We start from the raw sequence: 19,698 nt of genomic DNA, 5'->3' as shown, positions 1-19,698 counted from the left end.
ACCCTGTGATGAGCAAATACAATTGGTGGCTAGCTTTATTATAAAAAACAAAACAATATACATTTTATAATAATATATCAAATATTTAAAATAGATGATAGCGAGTACAAAATACAACACACTTTTCCTTTATTCTTTGGTATAGGACGGAGCTGATATATTCATAGGACGGAGCTGATATATTTACAAAGTATGGCACTAGAAAAAACACAAGACTTGATTACAATAAACATTTGACACAACTCAACATAACACCTAACAGTGCAAAGTACTAGCATACCTAAGGGCACTTCCTAATGTGGGTTATTTTCAACAATGCTGACAAATAACCATAAAAAATGCTGAATTCTATAACTGAACAGTTAAAACATCACAAATCAATTTTAAAATGTAAGTTCAACCCTTTAGAAAATGTTGAGGGCCCATAGTCTTTTGGCAATTTCTAACACTGTCACTGACACCTAACAAAAAGGCAGTTCTCACAAGTTTGACTGGCTGTACTATGTGTTTTTACTTTGGTTGGTTGGTTCACGAAGCACGTAGAAAGAGCCTCATTACTGAATGACAATCAAATTCCTACCATTTCTATTACCTTTTACAGCTTTTTTTTTCAAGATTTACAATGAACATGATACCCTTTCTGAGATCATTATGATAACTAATTTTACAGCACATCTTTACTTTGAAGCTGAATTTTACATCACACCAACATCGTAATCCTGAAGCTAATTGTTCATAAGTGGCTTTGAGCTAGAGCACATGAAAAACTAGATTGGATTAATATTTCCACATCCCGCCTGTCCAAGTAAAAACTTTGTTTGAGTCCAAGCAGATGAGTGCAAGGAAAACTACACCTGGGTTAGAATCCTCCAGCTCTGCCCTTGATCACAGAAACTGGGTCAGCATATAGCCACTTGCTGAAGTCTACAGTTTGTGGCAGAGACAAACGGCAGTTGTTTACATTTTGAGAGCGTGCACAGCGTAAACACAGAAGTGGGGTTCTGACATTCATAACAACAGACTGATAATCTGATTGGCTGATTACGTTGGACGGTGCAGATCGGTCCGCTTGAAGGGAACACAAAGGTCCGCGTATGTCGTTCATTAACAGGACACTTGCATCAATCCGATCAAGGGACTGCCATTCTTCTCTGAAATCAAGTGTATGTGAGATCCATTTCAGACAGTTTACTATGTGACTAACTGTGCTTTCATATGTTGAATATAGTCAGTTGTTAATAGGTCTGATCCTTTGAGGCACTGCTCTATGCTATAGTGACATGACAATGGCTTGCTGGTATCTGGAAATCAAAACAGAACAAATCAAAGCTTATGAGTTAAGCACTAGAATTAAGGTAACTTTATTTTGCTCACTGAACAAATTTTCACAAATTTGTTTTCACCCTGGTGTGGCAGTGATGTCAACGCATTCAGGCAGCTGTTTCATGTGCGCATCTTCAAGCATGTGCATGTATTGTATATGCTAGCGCTTTGAGCGAACGCACACCGATGTCACTACCACATCAGGGTGAAAAATGGTACAGAGAAACAGTTGCACATGTTTGAAGCTTAGAAAGCACAAAAATGTTCACCTATAGAGTATAAGAAACAAAATACTACTGAAAGGTGGGTGGCAACACATGTATGGTGTTTTCTACACTTCGAGCATAAAATGTGTCTTAAACAACTGTATTGGACTTGTTGACCTTTTGCATGAACAACAGGATTTCTTACGAATCCTGTTATCCATGTTATGCATGTACACTGGGTGATCACAACGCATACGGAAACTCTGTAAAACTTTGATATGAAGTACAATTGGCCGAATCCTTGATTTGATTTTCTGTGGTTTAGCAATATACTGCATATATGGGTATAACTGTGTCTATATTGGCAAGTGTGAAACCCTGTCTAGAGTTTTGTGCCATTCAAGATTTGTGTTCAAAAGCAAGCAGCTCACCTGTATGTGTCCATTTATCCAATGCTACATAAGTAAGAGCCGCTACACAATACTGAGCTACTCCAAATTGTTCTGGCTGATAACAATTAGACATCCACACAGGAAACATGGCATGAATGTAATACTAAAATGAAAGAAAAATATTTTAAAAAACAACAACAATTAGATTATGATTTTATATGTCGTTACATTAAATGCGATATAAAGTTTGTAAATTCACATTGGAAAATCCCAAAGAAACAAATCAAAAACTCCCCTACAAAATGAAGTGAAATTGAATGAATTGTTTACAAACAAAACATCAAAACTCTTTGTATATAACAAAATGAATAATCTCTTAGATCTGAGGTAAGAAGATGAGATTATGGCTTCAAACAATAAGCAAAGGATGAAGATTGAAAGGGTTAAAAAGATGATATAAACAAAATGTCATGAGTACTAATTTTGGCAGCTCACTTGTACTTTTTCTGCAATATTGGTAATCTCTTCTTTTATTTGTAATTGATTATACATACTGATTTACTAATGCAAAAACAGTTAACAGTGGCAATTAGCAATAACTGGCTAATCTTGTGGTCAGGTGGGCTATGTCTACCCATGTAGGTGGTAATCAGACCTTGATAATGTAAACTGTATACATTGTACAAGTAATAAGTAAACATCCATACAACCATATGAAAATGGATAATCAATTAATAATAATTATTACTCTATCTGCACTCCATGGGGTCTGTTAAGGTCTCCCGTGAACTCTCCCCCAAAAGGAGACTATAATCTTTTATGAATGGGATGTATTAGCACACAACTGAAAAACACAGCAAAACATCTGCATCCTGTTATTTTTTTTGTTCTGAAATTTGTTCAGATGATTTTTGAATTTCAATCCTCAAAATATTGATTTCGCTCACATATGCTGTACTGGAAAGTTTACATTGTAATGCAAGATTAACTGGAGCACGCATGTAGTAAGCAGCACAAAATCAGGTGGTGGCTAATTGCTGAACTTATATCATCTTAAAAACTTTTAACAGTGAATTAACTTACCTGTGGGGATCCCATAAACATATCCAGTGTTTTGAGCTGCGCTGGTGTGATGACATAGACACAGCCTTCTACTGAACTCTCAGGGTCAAATTCTATATTAGGAAACCCACCAGCTTCCAAATCGGAACCTGATGATGATGATAGAAACAACAATGTAGAAAAGTTATGCCCTAACTTTGACAAGGTAATGTTCAATCCCTCCTTTAAAAACATTTCATGTGATATTTTATTCTACCAAGTCCCAAAATATCTCACCTAAATACTGTTGCAGCAAAATAAAGGAATCGGTAAATAGGCTTTAAGGTGATCACCTTGGAAAATTTAAGAAAACCTTTTTTTTTAACAAAAGAAAACTTAATTGGGTTTAAAATCTTTTTCTTTCTTACCCGAAAGATAACCTTAAGTAGGGCTCACATTTTTTCACAATTAAATTTGGCCAATATCATAACATAATTGAGCTAATTCTTATAAAATCTACATACCCACTGAGCTAGAAGGCAGCTTTGGAGTTCCAACCAAACTCAAGTATAAATAATAACCATTTTCATTCACAATAAGTGGAAAAGTTGTGGAAGATTTTGGAATGTCAAACAAAATTCCTAATTGTGTAAAATTGAACTGGATTTGAAAAATTTCAACAATTGTTTTTACAACTAGCAAAGATTTCAAGCTACATTGAATATCACATGCAACTGGAATTGAGAATGAAATCTTTCACAGGTGTGTGGATTTTAAACAGAACAGCCCATTGTGACTCTTTGTGCTAAAGGGTGTTTTTTTCTTTCAATGAATTTAGCATCATGTATGGTTAAATGGGCTATTCCATTTAAAGTCCACAATACCCATGTGAAAGATTTAGCTAAAGTCTTCCATAGAGGGAGTAAAAGTTTTGAATAGAATAGACAATTAGGTAACTTAATCCATTTGAAATACTCACTCTAGTTGTGGAAGATTGGTTGAGGGAGTATTGGTTTCAAAATGATTAACCCTGACCAATTACATTTGAAAAACATACTCTCCAAAATCTTCCACAGGGGTAGTGTGGATTTTAAATGGAATAGCCCATTGTATTTGTTGAAACAATAACATTCACCAGAAACAAAATACTACACAAAGGTCTAGCTTTGGGAAAGATGATATATGTTTAGTCTCAATTGATTCAAACCAGACAAATATTCACACTAACAACCAACGTTTATTGATATCAATTACACATACTGAATGTCATCTCATAATACTTGCCTCTTTTGTTAAACTTGAGCTTGAAACCAAACAATACTCCCCAACGCCTCTCTACGGTGCTACCAAGATAGGTGGCCATTCTACACAGAGTTCAAGGAAAGATATTCATTAAATATTTAAGTGGTTCATTTAGAGAACTATGACTTTTTCTGTTACATGTGTTTTTACATCTATGAATTGGTGATTTGACAACAAACTCCATTTCATAATAATCATAGCTGATACATAAAAGAATAACTGCAAAATGCTTAATTCTTATCATGGTGCTTTTCTTAAAGATTCATGGCATAGAACTAACATTTTCAAATCATGATTCAAACATCTATGTGGTTTTAGACCTAACATCCAAAGTAATTTTAATTACAGCTTGAAGTTAAGCCAAAAATCATGACAATATTACAATTGCAACTCGCATGTATGTGTAGAAGAATAATTAAGTTTACTAAATTACTAGCATCTTTCCAATATGATGTACAAGATTTCACACCACCAAATATAATTATATGGTTGTGCGCCCTTAATTTCACTTCTCAGAAAAAACCATGCATTCTCAATTTAAGCATTAAAATGAGCAGAAATTTGCATAATTTTAGCCAAATTTGGATTGGTCATGATTAGTAATATTAATTCCTGCAAGTGTACACAGATGGGAGAGATCGAATAACTTTTAATGATTTTAAGCAGCCTTTTCTTTACAGAAACACTGGCATGGTTTTGCCTGTAAAATAGGCAATTCCCGGACATCGTAGACTTCGAAGGCCAGTCGTAAAAAATAATGACGGTCAACCTATATTTTTTCCTAGCCAGAGGGATCAGGCAAGGGCTGATTTCAACCATCATAGCTGTCGCTTAAAACTGAGTCACTCCTGTGAAGAAAAAATGATGTTTTCTGAAGGCAAATTTAGCACATATCTCTATGGGACTCTGATTTGGTGGTGTGAGATCTGTACAACGTTTAAAATTGTCAAAATAAAAGAGCAGAAAGCTATCTGTCAATTGTGGGTTAAAAGTTTGGCTCCGGGTGATAGCTTCTGGTACTATAAGTGAGTGACACAACATCAGATCTCTCTCTCTCTATTCCCTGTGTGCACACTTCTACATACCTTTTTGTTTTCATGTCTACCCCATATGCAAAGTAGAAGAGTTTTCCTGCTGGTGGTCTGACATTGATTCTAAAGCAGACTGGTGGGCACGGTGCTGGCATTGATGCTGGTTTGTTCTTAGCAGATCTGAAATAAATATGGATCAAAGTAACATGTAAAACAATGATGTTTTATATGCAAAGCTGCTGAACACAAAATACAGCAATGTGACTTTTGGTATCTATGGATGGAATCTCTAGGAGTGGGAGAGATGATCACAGATTGAGTAGAAATGAAGGGTAGTCTGGGAGAGGTTGGTTAGGAGGGATGGAGGGAGAAAGATGCAAGGAAGCCTAGGTGAGATACATAGGACAGGTAGGGCATAATAAAGATGCATATAAAGGGCATCAGTGGTGCAGCCAAACAGGCAGTGGGCGGGCATGGGGCACAGGGCATAAACTATAAAGGAGAGGCTGCTCATGAATTGAACAGTGTCGTGGCTGTTACTAGAGAGACGGAGGGAGAGGAACAAAGATCAAGAAAACAAAGACAAAGAGAGAGACAGACAGTATTAAACACATAGATGGTAAGAAGAGAAACTGATTGAGAGAGAGTGAGAGAGGTTGTGGGATGAGACATAAAGAGAGGAAGTAGAGATGGAGGATGTATACAAATGGGAGAAAGAGAAAGGAGAGAGAGCGATGAGAAAAGGATAAAATGGACCTTACCTTGGTCTTGACAGAGTCTTTGGTTTAGCTACAACTTCTAGTGTGCTTGGATCAGCTCTGTAATGAACACGAATGGATATTCAACTGATTATGCCCTTGAAAGTTGATTGTCTGAGTTTCTCGTCACAAATGTTTTAGCAAGTCAGGAGGCGACTCTTTCATTATTATTTATACATATCAGGCTTTTTAATGGTAACCAACAAAACATTGAAAGGCACGAAATGACAGGTCTGCAGCTTATTTAGTATATTGAACTTTGTGTACTGTTTGCAGGAGGTATTTGTTTACACAAGAGACAATCAAAAGTAGAAAAAAGGCTAACATAATCGATAAAATGGCAAAATAATTATTTCTGCAAAATTACTTTCTGACGCAGCATAAAAATGGTGATGCTGACACTACATCCTTACCATTATTCTTACCACAAACATATTTCTAAACTAACCCTAACCCTATTAAAGGTACTAGGCAGTCCTCATTCTAACTCTAAGAGGCTTGATTGAATTTGATGTATTGGCAATTTGCCAATTGGAATATATAGCTAGTCATAGAAAATGAAAGAATTGATTGACATGCTCATATAGATTTTACTGAAAACAGTGAATTAAAAACAATCATACCAAATGAATGCAACAAAAATAAAACTAGCAGCAACAATGATCAAAATAAAGCCAAAAATAACACAAACCGCATCAGCAGTAATACCACAGAGACAAAATACTAACCTAGGATGTCTTTGCCACATTGTTCCTGTATTTTGCCCTGATTATTATACATGTACCAAAATGCTCCATCTATATAATAATACGCTATTCTCTGTCTGTAGATCTGTTTGTCTGTCTGTCTGTGACTGCTAATGTGAGGCCACCGTAGGTCATACGGGGCTCAAACTTGGTGGGTGGGTGCAGCTTGGTATGAGACAGAACGAGTTTATATTTTTTAAGGTCAAAGGTCAAGGACGGGTCAAGTTCAATTGAAGTCAAATTTCAAATACTTTAAATGGCAAATCTAGCCATGCCATTGTGTTGACCTTGGACTGTCAAACAAAAGTTTCCACGGTGACCTTTTCGTCAGACCAACGGTTAAGAGGTCAAAGGTCAAGAAAGGTAAACATTTCAAACTGCCCCTATGAAGCTCAAACTTGGTGGGTGGATGGAACTTGGAATAACAAATAAAAGTTTCCACGATGACCTTTTTGTCAGACTTACGATTAAGAGGTCATAGGTCAACAAAGGTAAAAATTTCAAACTGCCCCTATGGAGCTCAAACTTGGTGGGTGGGTGGACCTTGGACTAACAAACAAAAGTTTCCACGGTGACCTTTTCAGTCATACCTACGGTTAAGAGGTCATAGGTCAAGAAAGGTAACAATTTCAAATTGCTCCTATGGCGCTCAATCTTGGTGGGTGGGTGGACCTTGGACTAACAAACAAGTTTCCACGGTGACCTTTCGTCAGACGTACGGTTAAGAGGTCATAGGTCAAGAAAGGTAACAATTTCAAATTGCTCCTATGGCGCTCAAACTTGGTGGGTGGGTTGACCTTGGACTAACAAACAAAAGTTTCCACGGTGATATTTTCTTCAGACCTATGTTTAAGAGGTCAAAGGTCAAGAAAGGTAAAAATTTCAAATTGCTCCTATGGCGCTCAAACTTGGTGGGTGGGTTGACCTTGGACTAACAAACAAAAGTTTCCACGGTGATATTTTCTTCAGACCTATGGTTAAGAGGTCAAAGGTCAAAAAGGTAAAAATTTCAAATTGCCTTTGGAGCTCATACTTGGTGGGTAGGTGGAAATTGGACTAACAAACAAAAGTTCCATTGTGACCTTTTTGTCAGACATACGGTTGAGAGGTCATAGGTCAAAAAACAAAGATTTCAAATTGCTCATGGAGCTCAAACTTGGTCGGTGGGTAAAACTGTCGTATGGGCATGAAACTTGGTGGGTACAGACAACATTAAGAGCCAAAATTTTGGAAGGTCATTTTGGGGTCATCCGAGGTCACCCACGGGTCATTTGAGGTCAAATTAGTACAAACTGTCGTATGGGCATGCAACTTGGTGGGTATAGACAACATTTAGAGCCAAAATTTTGGAAGGTCATTTTGAGGTCATTCGAGGTCATTCACGGGTCATCTGAGGTCAAATTAGTAAAAACTGTTGTATGGGCATGAAACTTGGTGGGTACAATCAACATTTAAAGCCAAATTTTTGGAAGGTCATTTTGGGGTCACCAGGGGTCGTCTGAGGTCAAATAAGTAAAAACTGTCATATGGGCATCAAACATGATGGGTAGAGTTACCATCAGCCAGGTAATCGTGCCCAGCCGAGAACCGCCAAATATGGGTAACCGCCTAGTATACATATATTCCATATGTATTGACGGTGTTCTCTGCCCCAGGACACACTGTTAAATGCCTAAAGCAATTTATGCACTCTAAACATACATCCATTCCTTAGTTTCTATAGTTACACATAGTCTTTATTGCAGATTTATATATTTACTCAAAACTATCCTATCTTGATAAGAGACTACACAAACATATATTCCTTAACACATCTTTTTTATGTTGATCACCATGGTGGGCAGTAAGGCATTTGTAGACTTTGAACTCTCATTAACTTGTTCATCATTGAAAAAAATATGATGCAAATGTGCAATATGTATATTATATGTTAACATTTATCAATGTATTAGCCGGGGGCACTCCCAATTTAGAGGTGGCACATATGTAGGGCTGTTTTCAGCATCGTCGTCACCCAAAGACCCCATATTTGTTTACGAACACATGCTCTGTCACACGAAGACCCCTTATTTTTCTTTTTGATCTGTCACCCAAAGACCTTTATTTTGCAATTTGAATAGCAATTTATCACTGATTCTGTTATTTATTTTAAAAAAAGAGAAACTTAAAGCCATTTAGAACTATTTGTTCTGTGGCACTGTTTCGGCTCTCATCACCCAAAGGTTCCATTTAAAAAAGGTCATGTTCTCACCCAATGACCCCATATTTTGTACATTTTGCTCTTACCAAATGCCAAAAATCATGCTCTCACCCAATGACCCCATATTTTTAACATTTTGCTCTCACCGAATGCCCCTTACTGCGAAAGTACCAGCCCTACACCTATATCAATTTCATATTGAAGTGCCCCCTGGGGTATTAACTACATATGTAGCAAATAACACCTAATTCTGTCTTGTGTTTGTCATTTGTAGATAATGAGATATAGAGTATGGACAAAACAACCTTTATCTTGTATATGACGGGATAATCCTGTGTTGAAAAGTCCAACGGACATCAATCTCTCATTCTGCAAATAATTTCTTTAGATTGCAAAAGTATTCTTTACAGGTGTAAGTAAATATACTCAGGTGCATCTTGTAAACAAAAGTTTTATTTTGAGACTACCGTCACCCAAAGAGCCTATGATGCTTCATTTACATTGTTGCATTTGTTCACCCAATGAACCCCAACTTCAGAGTGAATTATCACTCAGTCGGCCATGCACAACTGTAATTTTCATTAACTTGGGTTGCTCCATAATGGTCACTATTGAAACAAATTATTGTTTGATATATATATATATATTTAATTATGGTGCCCTTAATTTTGTCAAAATAAAAAAAGCATTTGTGATATTAAGCTTTAACCATCCCCTACATTTTGGAAAGCACAGCACCTTCCTGTAGACTACAAAAGGCCAAACATGAAAACCTTAAAAAAAAAAAAAAAAAACATACAAATATTAACAACTCACATAAAAATCCTAAAATAGGTGCAGAAAATACTTTTCTTTGCTATGATTTAAAGTTTTAATTGAATAATATACATAATTAATTTGACATAGTAGCTATTTTTCTGAAAGCATCTAAAAGATGTTTATTCTGGGAATTCTTTTCACACTCATTGGATACAATAAAAAATAACATGCTCAATTAAGTACATGAAACCAAGCAAACAGACAAACAACAACAATCCCAACTGATAACAAGTGAGGGAGAAACATATATAATAGGGTACAGAAAATATGCAGTAGACTCTGCAGGCCTGCGACTCCAAATTTATACATTTGATATGATTAAACTACCATATATCTAAGGCCCAAAAAGGTTTGTCTCAAAGCTTATGCACGCATTTGTGAAATCGCGATTTGGAAAAAAAAAAAAAAATCGTAAATTTGTTTTATTTCCAAAAAAAATTTTTTTATAGTTTTTTCCAGAAATTTTTTTCTCAAAATACCATAAAAATACTAAGTCGGGAATAACAATAATAATAATTAAAAAAATGCATTTCGCATTTCTTTTCAAACCAACAATGAGCTTTGACACAAACCTTTTTTTTGGCCCAATTGATAAATACAATCATGATCATGATACAAACACACAACTTGATGTCACAAAGATAGATTCAACATCATTGAGAGCAGATAATATAATATTAACTTACCCGTTCAAATCTCCCTGTGACACACCTTCATCACCATGTACAGGATCATCATCCATCTGCTCACTCTCACATCCACTGTCAACAATTGTGTCTTCTTCTTTTCTATTATTACCACATCTATCATCCTCATGTCCTGCCTCCCCTGACACCACTGGGAGACCACGTAATAAGAAATGCACATTGGACTGCTTTACTGATCCTCCATTTCTTGGGGTCAGCTCGAACTAAAACACCCGATCCTGCTTCTTGTCCTAACAAGGATTTGTATTCCAAAATAATCTTATTTTCAGTTGATGACAAATCAAACTCATCGGGGGTTGATATCTGATTGCCTTGCATGGCCCCTGGAGCTGAAAACAACCTGTTTGCTGAAGATACAGTAGATATTGCTTCGTTGGTACCCATTTTCTTGTGAGTAGGGAAGGCACTTTGAGTTCTGTTTGGAGCAAGTGAACTATGAGGACAAACACAAGTATCCTCATCCAGACCACAGATACCACAGAACAGGACGGAATCTTCTATTTCAGGGACATCATCCTCAAGATCACCATACCAACATTTTGCTACTTTCTTTTCCTTAGGTTTGGATGGACGGTTAAAAGATAATCATTTGATGAAAAATTATGTTTCACTATTCGCTCATCTTGAGGTTGCGTAAAATTGTTTTCATTGTTCTCATTTTTAACATCACTTTCTTCATTTCCATGAGAACTGTTTCCATGGTTACCATCACCTTGTCCACATTCATCTTGACCACCTTTGTCATGGTCGTCTTCCCTGGCATTAGAACCACCATCATTATTGCCGCTATGTCCATTTTCACCTGCTCCTCCACCACTACCAGAGGAACCACCATCCCCATCATCGTCTTTCTTGTCAACATCTTCATCACTTTTCTTATTGCAACTTTCCCCTTGTTTAGATTCTTCCTCCTCCTCCTCTTTTTGTTTCAATTCACCTTCCATCCCTGTTATCTCAGCATTTTTATCAGCATTAGATTGATCCTCTTTGTTTTCTGTTTGGTTGGGATCACTGCTTGCACTAGTCCTAGATGGGTTAGCATTTGTCTCATCATCATCGTCCAATTTTGTTGCATCTGAGACCGCTTCATCAATTACATCTGACCCTGGATCTGCATCTACCATCTCCTCTGGCAACACAGATACTTTTGGTTCATCCTGTTCAGAGTGTGTCACTTTGGATTCAGCTGCATCAGGTTCAGAATCCACATTTATTGCACTTGTTATATTTTGTTCATTGCTTGCATTCTCTGCACTTTGTTTTTGTTCTAGTTGGCCTGATACAGAGTTTTGATTTTGTTCATGTTGTTTATCACTCAAATTGTCATCATTATGTGTTTCGGATACCACAATTGCATGTTGTTGCTCTTCTTGAATGGTAGGTTCTCCGATGATCTTTACCCCTGCTTCCTCATCAACCAGTGCATCTTGTTCAACCTTGCTAATACTTTCAACTGGAACCATATCCTGATCAGTGCTTAAATATTGGTCATTTTTATGTTCTTGTTCATGTTGCACAACATCACTCCTGTCATTATTACTAGCCAATTCATTTGTACCAAGTTTCGTGTGATCTGTTTCTTCTTTTATGTTATTATCATCAACTGAATCTTTAAACATACTTATTCCTATTCTGGTAGCTTCAGGAGATGATTTTACTTCATAATCCTCACTTGTTTTCACATCATCTACATTTTGGCCCAATGTTATATCTTCAGTCTCCTGAGAAACTTGAACGTTGGTTAGCTCTTTTTCACCTTCGATCTGGTCAGGTTCAACTTGCTGCAATGTGTCTGATTGACTGTCATTAAGAAGGACTTCTCTGTCATTATCAACACTGTCCTGATTCTGCTCTTCTATGTTATTTGTACTTGGTTGGCTTTGATCTACAGCATCTTCATGTCCAGGTTCATCCTGTGTAGGTGTTTCATTTCTGACACTGTCAACATCAACATCCTGTGTTGGTGTTCCTCTTGAACTTTGGTCCAAGACATCACTACCAGGGCCAACACCTCCCCTACCAGAATCTACACTTGGGTCATTATCAATAAAACTATCATTATCAGAAAACCTGACGCTTCTCTGAGATGCGGATTCAAGTAACCCATCATCAGACACCATACTCCTGTTGGCAGGTGTTTCAGACCGACTCAATGGTGGTTCCGAGTTCACAAGCATCGACTGATGGAATGCGCCTTCTACAGCTTCTGCGACTTCTTCACTGACTCTCTGTGTACTGTGTTTGACCCTGTCCACCATGTCACTCAAGATGCTTGCAGCTCCGCCTTCGTTTAGATAGTAACTCATTGTGGCTTCAGGAGGTGCATACTTTAAGTCATTATTGTCACCTGCTTCCTCATTGTCATAACTAGATTTGATATATTCATTGTTATTGTGTGTTGGTATGTCTACCAGCATTGTATTTGATGGAACAGGAGACATGCCATCTGAAACACTCTCAAAACTGGCAAGGCTGTTTGGTGGCATGCGAGTAAATGCCGACATTTGTGGCATTGCAGCATTGGCCGGAAGCTCTCCTATGGTATCTTGCATCCTTCTGAAAAAATAGAAGAAAAGTTGATGAGTTTGTAAGTGTTACAAGCATGTTGCTTTGTGTTACCTAGTTTTACCCAATAATGCCAAGATTGATCTAATTGGAAAAGTGAACTTGAAATATAGTGAAAGGAATCAATTTCTCAGTCAGACAGCCTTATATTCACATAATACACACAAAAGCTTCTTCTTCTTCTTATATACGTGCTGTACCTCAATTTTGAGTATTATCAAACATACTTTACATGCACAGTGGAACCTAGGATCAGACATATGGTTACCAAGTTATGAGCAATTTATCAAAACAATTTCAAACGAAAGTATTTGAACCCTGTTTTTGCAAATATCTCAAAAACAATGTTAGCGACATCTGACTGTATGCATACAGGCAACTCACCCCCTCTTGTAAATGCCGCCAAGTGTGGAGGTGTGTGTATATTCCAACTGGGGAGATTCACACACCCACATTCAAACTGGGGAGATTTTTTTTTACACAAATCTCACAGCAACCGCCATACTGTGGAGGTTGCTCTAATCAGAAAATGACAGGTGGTATACCCCTCTATGGCCCAAAAACCCCATTTTGAGCTTATCTTCAACTGTGGAGCTCCACGGTTGTTAGCAGACTCCACAGTGTGAATGTGACAAGACACACACACCTCCACAGTTGGAGGCATTTACAAACGCACCCCTACACACACATACGCCTCCTGCAGAAAAATGCACATTAGACACACTCATGTAGGCATGCACCACCACACACACATATTGACTTACATTGGACTCTGTAGCTCATTAGTTCTGTCATCAGATAAGTTAGATGCAATAGAGGTATGGTGAAAAGATTCATGGGTCATAGGTCGTTGGTGTAATGGATCTGGTGGGAGCATGCTCAGTAGCTCTAGTTTTCTCTGCAACATCCTAGCTTGACTAGGCGTAAAAGAAGGCCTTTCCTCTGTAAAATTAACATAATCATTAAGGGTTAATGCTAAAATATTATTCACTGCAGGAATTAGGACTGATATTTTAATCATGCAATATGAAATACTTGTATAAAGGAGATGAAAAGAAACTAAACTCTTCATGACTACTTGTGAAGCTAACAAAGATGCCTATGATGTAGTCTTTGAAAAGATTCCCAAGCAAGTTTAAGTTTTTAACACTCTGGTGTATAGAGAATCACAGTGTGCATTGAAAGAGGTACTGTGGCATGGTTGCACAACTTCTTTAAGTCCAAGTGACACTCCTATAATAGCTTATTATCACACTTTGTTTGACTCGTCATGGGCGATTCCAGTTGAAATCCATAATGGAAGACATGACCTTAATCTTTTCAAGAAAGAGAGTGTGAATTTCAAATGTGTTTACCTGAATGGGTTGCTCCATTTGAAATCTACACCCCATGTGTGGAAGTTCAAATCTGGTCTTTATGAGGGAGGGACTACCTGATAACAAAGCTTACCTGCTTGAATGCCCTTGCACTCATCAATACTTGGTCCTTGAAGCTTGAATGTGTGAAGAGGCTTTAATCTAGGAGAAAAGAACAAATGGAAACAAAACAGTAGAAATGAATAATGTTCTGGAACTGGTCCCACTCGGAAATATCTTTGTTCATTAAACAATGCAAGGCGCCCTCATAGCTTTTGCTAGTTCTTCATTTGGGACCATCCATTACAAATGATCAATTTTGTTTTATTTCATATTTAAAACATATCTTTAGAACAAAACATATATGTCATAGGCTTTAAAAAATTATATCATTTGACTTCATACGACATCCAGAAGCAGAGAACTTTATGGTTACTTGGCCTTTGTACTTTCATGCACAATAAAACACAACTTTCATGCACATTTTACACTGTCAGTACTCAAAATCAACTAAATTTAATACAGGTCTGCGCCTGCGGTGATATTGATTTGAAGAATTTGGTAGTTTCATAATCCTCATAACCTTTTAAAGCAACTGCAAATAAACACTAGAATTCTTCGAAGTTCAAACAAATAATGATTGATATGCAATGTCTTAATCCAAACCCCAGGCTTACACTTTTATTTCCCCTCATTTATCACTCCTTATTGTAATTGCTAATATTGTTAAGAACTTTTTACATCGGATGAGTTGATAATAACATTTACTTCTCATTCAGTGCAGCCAGCCATTTTTGTCTCACTCTCTTTCTCATTGTGTGGCTTATTCTTCAAATATTGCTGTATGAAGCCGTCCTGATCTTCACCGCCTCCAAATATAATATACAAACTGCGGTATTTATTCCAGAAATTACGGTACAAAGCATTACTTACTTTCCTTTGAGAAGTCTTCCACTTCTTGTTGGTGTCGTTGGCGGTGAATTCCTCTTATACAAGTCTTTAGCTACATCCCTCACTGCTTGTAAGGTATTTTCTTTTAGTTCTAGACTTGGTGAAACAGATCTCTCCTAATAAAAGAAAATTATATTGAGTGCTTAACAAAATGAAATTGTATGTTTGCAATGCAAAAAGTAAATGATACATTTCAATCAAATTGTCTTGTTATTTAGACTAGTCTTTGCAAAAACACAATCACAGGATTATTTTTAAGTTACAGTGCCTATGACATTGTCCTACAGTTAATTATCACCATCCACCAGACCTTTCCCATAAAAAATTTCATCATACAGTTTTTTTAAAATTTAGTGCCCTTTGAAATGACTTACTTAAGCCCATATCATATGGCACTCACAGCGTGTGGCACAATAATTAGTAGCAATCAAACACTGGCAGCGTTTGCACAATTGCTATCAGCGTTCAGTTGTGGCTATTAATGTAAAAACAAAGGTGCCTTCAAGTCAACTGGCAGTGATTGACGATAGGGCATGCTAGCTACTTATTGATCAGATATCCCCAATTTCAATAAGCAATGAAGAAGGAGGCGGCCTATATATGCTTCACCCTAGCAGGGCGTAAGACAATGCGAGACACAAATTAATATATGCGAGGATCGGAAATAAAGGATGCATGCTCGAGAAATTATTATTTAAATGACGTGTTTGGGGCTCGAGCAAACTAACATATGAAAATATTGAGAGAGAAAAAATCAGGACTCGCTGGATTACCGGTTCAGAGTTTTACCACTGTACTACCCGAGTTCACAGTGGGTACTCGGGCAACCACAACTTAAGTCCCTGTGATAACTCTCTCATTGTGTCTCAGCGGCCAATTATATATTAAATAATGAAGAGGAGGCGGCCTATATGCTTCACCCTTACATGCTTTTCATCTGTCAGTTTGCTCGAGCCCCAAACACGTCAATTCCAATAAGCGACAGAAGTTACGTCAAAACACAAACACTATGATTCTTGAGATTGCATGGTATGAAATGGGCGTTAAGCACCCAGGTCACATAGGTGTTACATTGCCTCACGCATATAATATCACTTACTGTGAGAAGTGGTGCATCCACATCATGCTTGAATGGTTGAGTGACAAGTTGGTTTGGTTTAGTACTATTCCTTCAACTACCATTACAGGAGGGAATGCTGCACCTTTTCTACCAGTTGGGGACTATTCTGATGTGGCCAGTACTTGTTCCCAACAGACCATAATGAGGGTGGGCCAGATAAGAAAGCTGCATTCCTGTAGCAATAAAAACAAAAACAATCTCTTCATTAGTATATTTTCTCCTCTGTGTAGGGCTGCCTCTGAGAATGATGCATGACTTGCCAAACAAAAATGCCTGTCAATTAATTAACCTATGCATCTAGCGCTAGTATAGAACCTCTGCACCATCCACAAGCAATCTACTGTCTACGCTGAAGTGCTAAGCAGAAGCCTTTCGGCCTCGATTAACATCACTCTGTCCACAGACACTTATAGGAACTTATTCATACCCAGAACTGCCACAAAGTGGAACCTACTGCTACAATCACTAATATCCATAAAAGAAGTCTTTCAAAAACCAGCTCAAGAAGCATTTCAACTAGCCGCGAGGACTTCGCACTTGTGATGTCCGCTACGCGCACATAGGCCTATTTCAGTTATTTCACAGAAAATTTCCAGCACTTGCGTCAGCAAGTTCCCAGAGAGCAGAAAATTTTCTGCAGGCCTGAATTAAACTAACCTAACTGTTTGCTTCACAGTTGTATGTATGACATTTAACATTTAGTATGCTCAGTTTATTGATGAAAGAAACTAAAGTATGACACAAAAAGGACTGTGACAAAGTACTGACATCACTGCCATGTGGAAGCCTATAGTATGTTATAGTCCATTTGGTTTCCTCAATGTCAGTGACATCAGTAAACATGCCACTTCTATGAAAAAATGCATGTTGCTTAATACTGCGCCCACTGGAGCAAGCAACTGATGCCACTGCCTCGAGGATGCCAAAACAAAATGAACTATAATAGCACACTTTTAATCAACAAACTTACTTGTGAGTGAAAAATGAATTATAGTTAGCCATTGATGACGTTTTTGAAGATGGTCTGGATCCTTGTTTCTGAGATGTTTGTGGCGTTTTGCGTCCTCCTATGGAACTGTTCATGCTGCTATTTAAGTTGATTTGACTTTGATATTTCTTTGGTGAGCCAGTAAATCGCCGACCACCAGTTGGACCAGATGAAGGTCTACCACATGTCTTGGTAGGTGATGACACAGATGTCTTGCCATCTGTCAAAGTAAAACAAACATATATTCTATTGAAGATTCTAGTGGAAAAAAGGCGGAGGTACACTACATTATTATGTAAAGATGAAAACAACCTTTTCCAGAGATATACATGTACAGCACTTCAAACAATCGTTGAGACAGCCAGTTGAACTAGTGATTCAAAATTTAGGTTTTAAATTACTAAAATTTACCACAAAGTTGTGATTATAAATTACATCACATACAGTCCTTTGTTGCAGAGTGGACAACTTTGAATCATGAATTGTGACTAAATAAAAGAAGTTGTGACACATTACAAAATATGCATGTTTTAGAGTGTACAGGCCAATTTATTTGATAAATTAGATCATATTAGCAAGTACTGAAAATTGGATTCACATTTGGACGATCCCAGTGATATGTGTTTCAATGGCAAGTGGAAAATTGCTCACTAAAAATCGAGTTTGGGTGAGAGGTGGTGAGCAAGAGTGATATCTTGCATCAAACAAACACCCCTTGATAAATTTGTGACTATTTTTGTATTTTTTTCAAAAAATAATAACATCCTGTTAACAAAAGTTATGTATACATGTAGGCCTATTATTATAGGGGCAAGGAATTTCAGTGACTCAAGACAAGCGGTATGTTATTTATGATAAGAAAAGAGGTACAGCTAGAATGTACCTCATTTCTATATTAATGAACCACTTGTCTTGAATCACTGAAATTTCAGTGAAGTAATTGGATTCCTTGCCCCTACATAACTTTTGTTACCAGTGTCTAGTTATTTTTTTGAGAAAAATGCAAAATTAGCCAACAAATTTATCAGGGGGTGTAGTGCTGGACTTACCTACAACAACCTTGTCTACTGGAAGTGTGTCTACACTAAGGAAAGGTGTAGGCTGCAAAATCAAATCACAAATATTGGTCAACTTCATTTAATTTAAAGACATACCCGGTAATATATGATTTTGTATTTAAATAAAATTGGCTAATTCTATTTATTATGGTAATTTAAACCTTTTGTTGTTTTTGGCATATTTGTAAATTGTGTAATGTTCATAATGTAGTTGGGATTTTTTAATGGAAGAGGGGGGCACATTTTCCAATTGAAAACCTTTTCAAGAGAAATTTTCATTCTGGGGCTGTTGTCGAGTAGAATTTTCATCAAAGAATAATCTCAAGATCCAACGTTGACAAATTGTTGACAAAGTAATACTTCAATAAAGTTCAAATATTAAGTTCAGAGACCACGTTATGGGTCCCTTATTTACATCAAAATATTACTATCAAACTCTACACATAATCAAATAGGTAACTTAACAAATGTTACAAAATGAAGTCTATTTTAAATCCTTATCATTGTAACCTTGTGCTCTATAATTTTTTTTTTAAACAATGGCATAGTTAGGATTTGTTATTTTTATGATTAATATTAAAATGCTGATCTTAAGCTTGTCTCTAGATAATATTTTTAATGACTAGTCTTTATCAACAATTAGTCCAAGCTCAAGTTCTGTATGGTTAAACAGCGGGCAGGGGAGCGTGGCTGAGCGGTTAAGGCATTGGACTGTGAATCCAAGGGTCGAGGGTTCAAAATCTGAAAGTAGAGTCCGCTTGAGCTCGGCTGGCCTTTGTGTCCTTGAGCAAGGCACTTCACTCTACTTGCTTTTAAAAATGCTTTGGAGGGCACTTTAAGCCGTTGGTCCTGTGAACATGTATTTCTGACATTAATGCAGTGTGCAAATAAGGAAGAAGAACATCTCAGGTGGGGAAAATAAACCAGAGAGAACTTGAACTTTTGCCGACAGTCAGGAAAATTGCTCTTTCGACAACAGCCCTAATTCTGTCAAAATTACAAAACATCTACTTGTCTTTGATCAGCTCATTATAAATTGGCGGGAATAACTATTTCTGACGAAAAGTAGACCCACTACCGGTATGTTAAGAGTGACAGTTGATCTGCCTGGTCTATATTTTTGCGTGTTAAAGAAA

The 19,698-nt window shown here is 37.1% G+C and overlaps 1 protein-coding gene across 1 annotated transcript; it reads right to left on the bottom strand.

Moving 5' to 3' along the window:
* Positions 1–62: 62 nt before the first annotated feature.
* On the bottom strand, positions 63–18,643 carry LOC140137998 (uncharacterized). Its single transcript, XM_072159828.1, is given in 16 exon segments — positions 63–1,301; positions 1,961–2,084; positions 3,005–3,132; positions 4,247–4,326; positions 5,350–5,475; positions 6,057–6,113; positions 10,505–10,634; positions 10,636–11,072; positions 11,075–13,081; positions 13,855–14,032; positions 14,540–14,607; positions 15,379–15,512; positions 16,496–16,595; positions 16,597–16,689; positions 17,487–17,724; positions 18,554–18,643. Coding segments are annotated over 16 exon segments (4,098 nt in total). The 5' UTR covers positions 18,642–18,643; the 3' UTR covers positions 63–1,191.
* Positions 18,644–19,698: the final 1,055 nt, after the last annotated feature.

Source organism: Amphiura filiformis, chromosome 17, assembly GCF_039555335.1.
Source record: "Amphiura filiformis chromosome 17, Afil_fr2py, whole genome shotgun sequence".
Classification (NCBI taxonomy): Eukaryota; Metazoa; Echinodermata; class Ophiuroidea; order Amphilepidida; family Amphiuridae; genus Amphiura; species Amphiura filiformis.
Note: the sequence above shows the minus strand (reverse complement) of the source record. Positions and strands in the feature narration are given on the sequence as shown.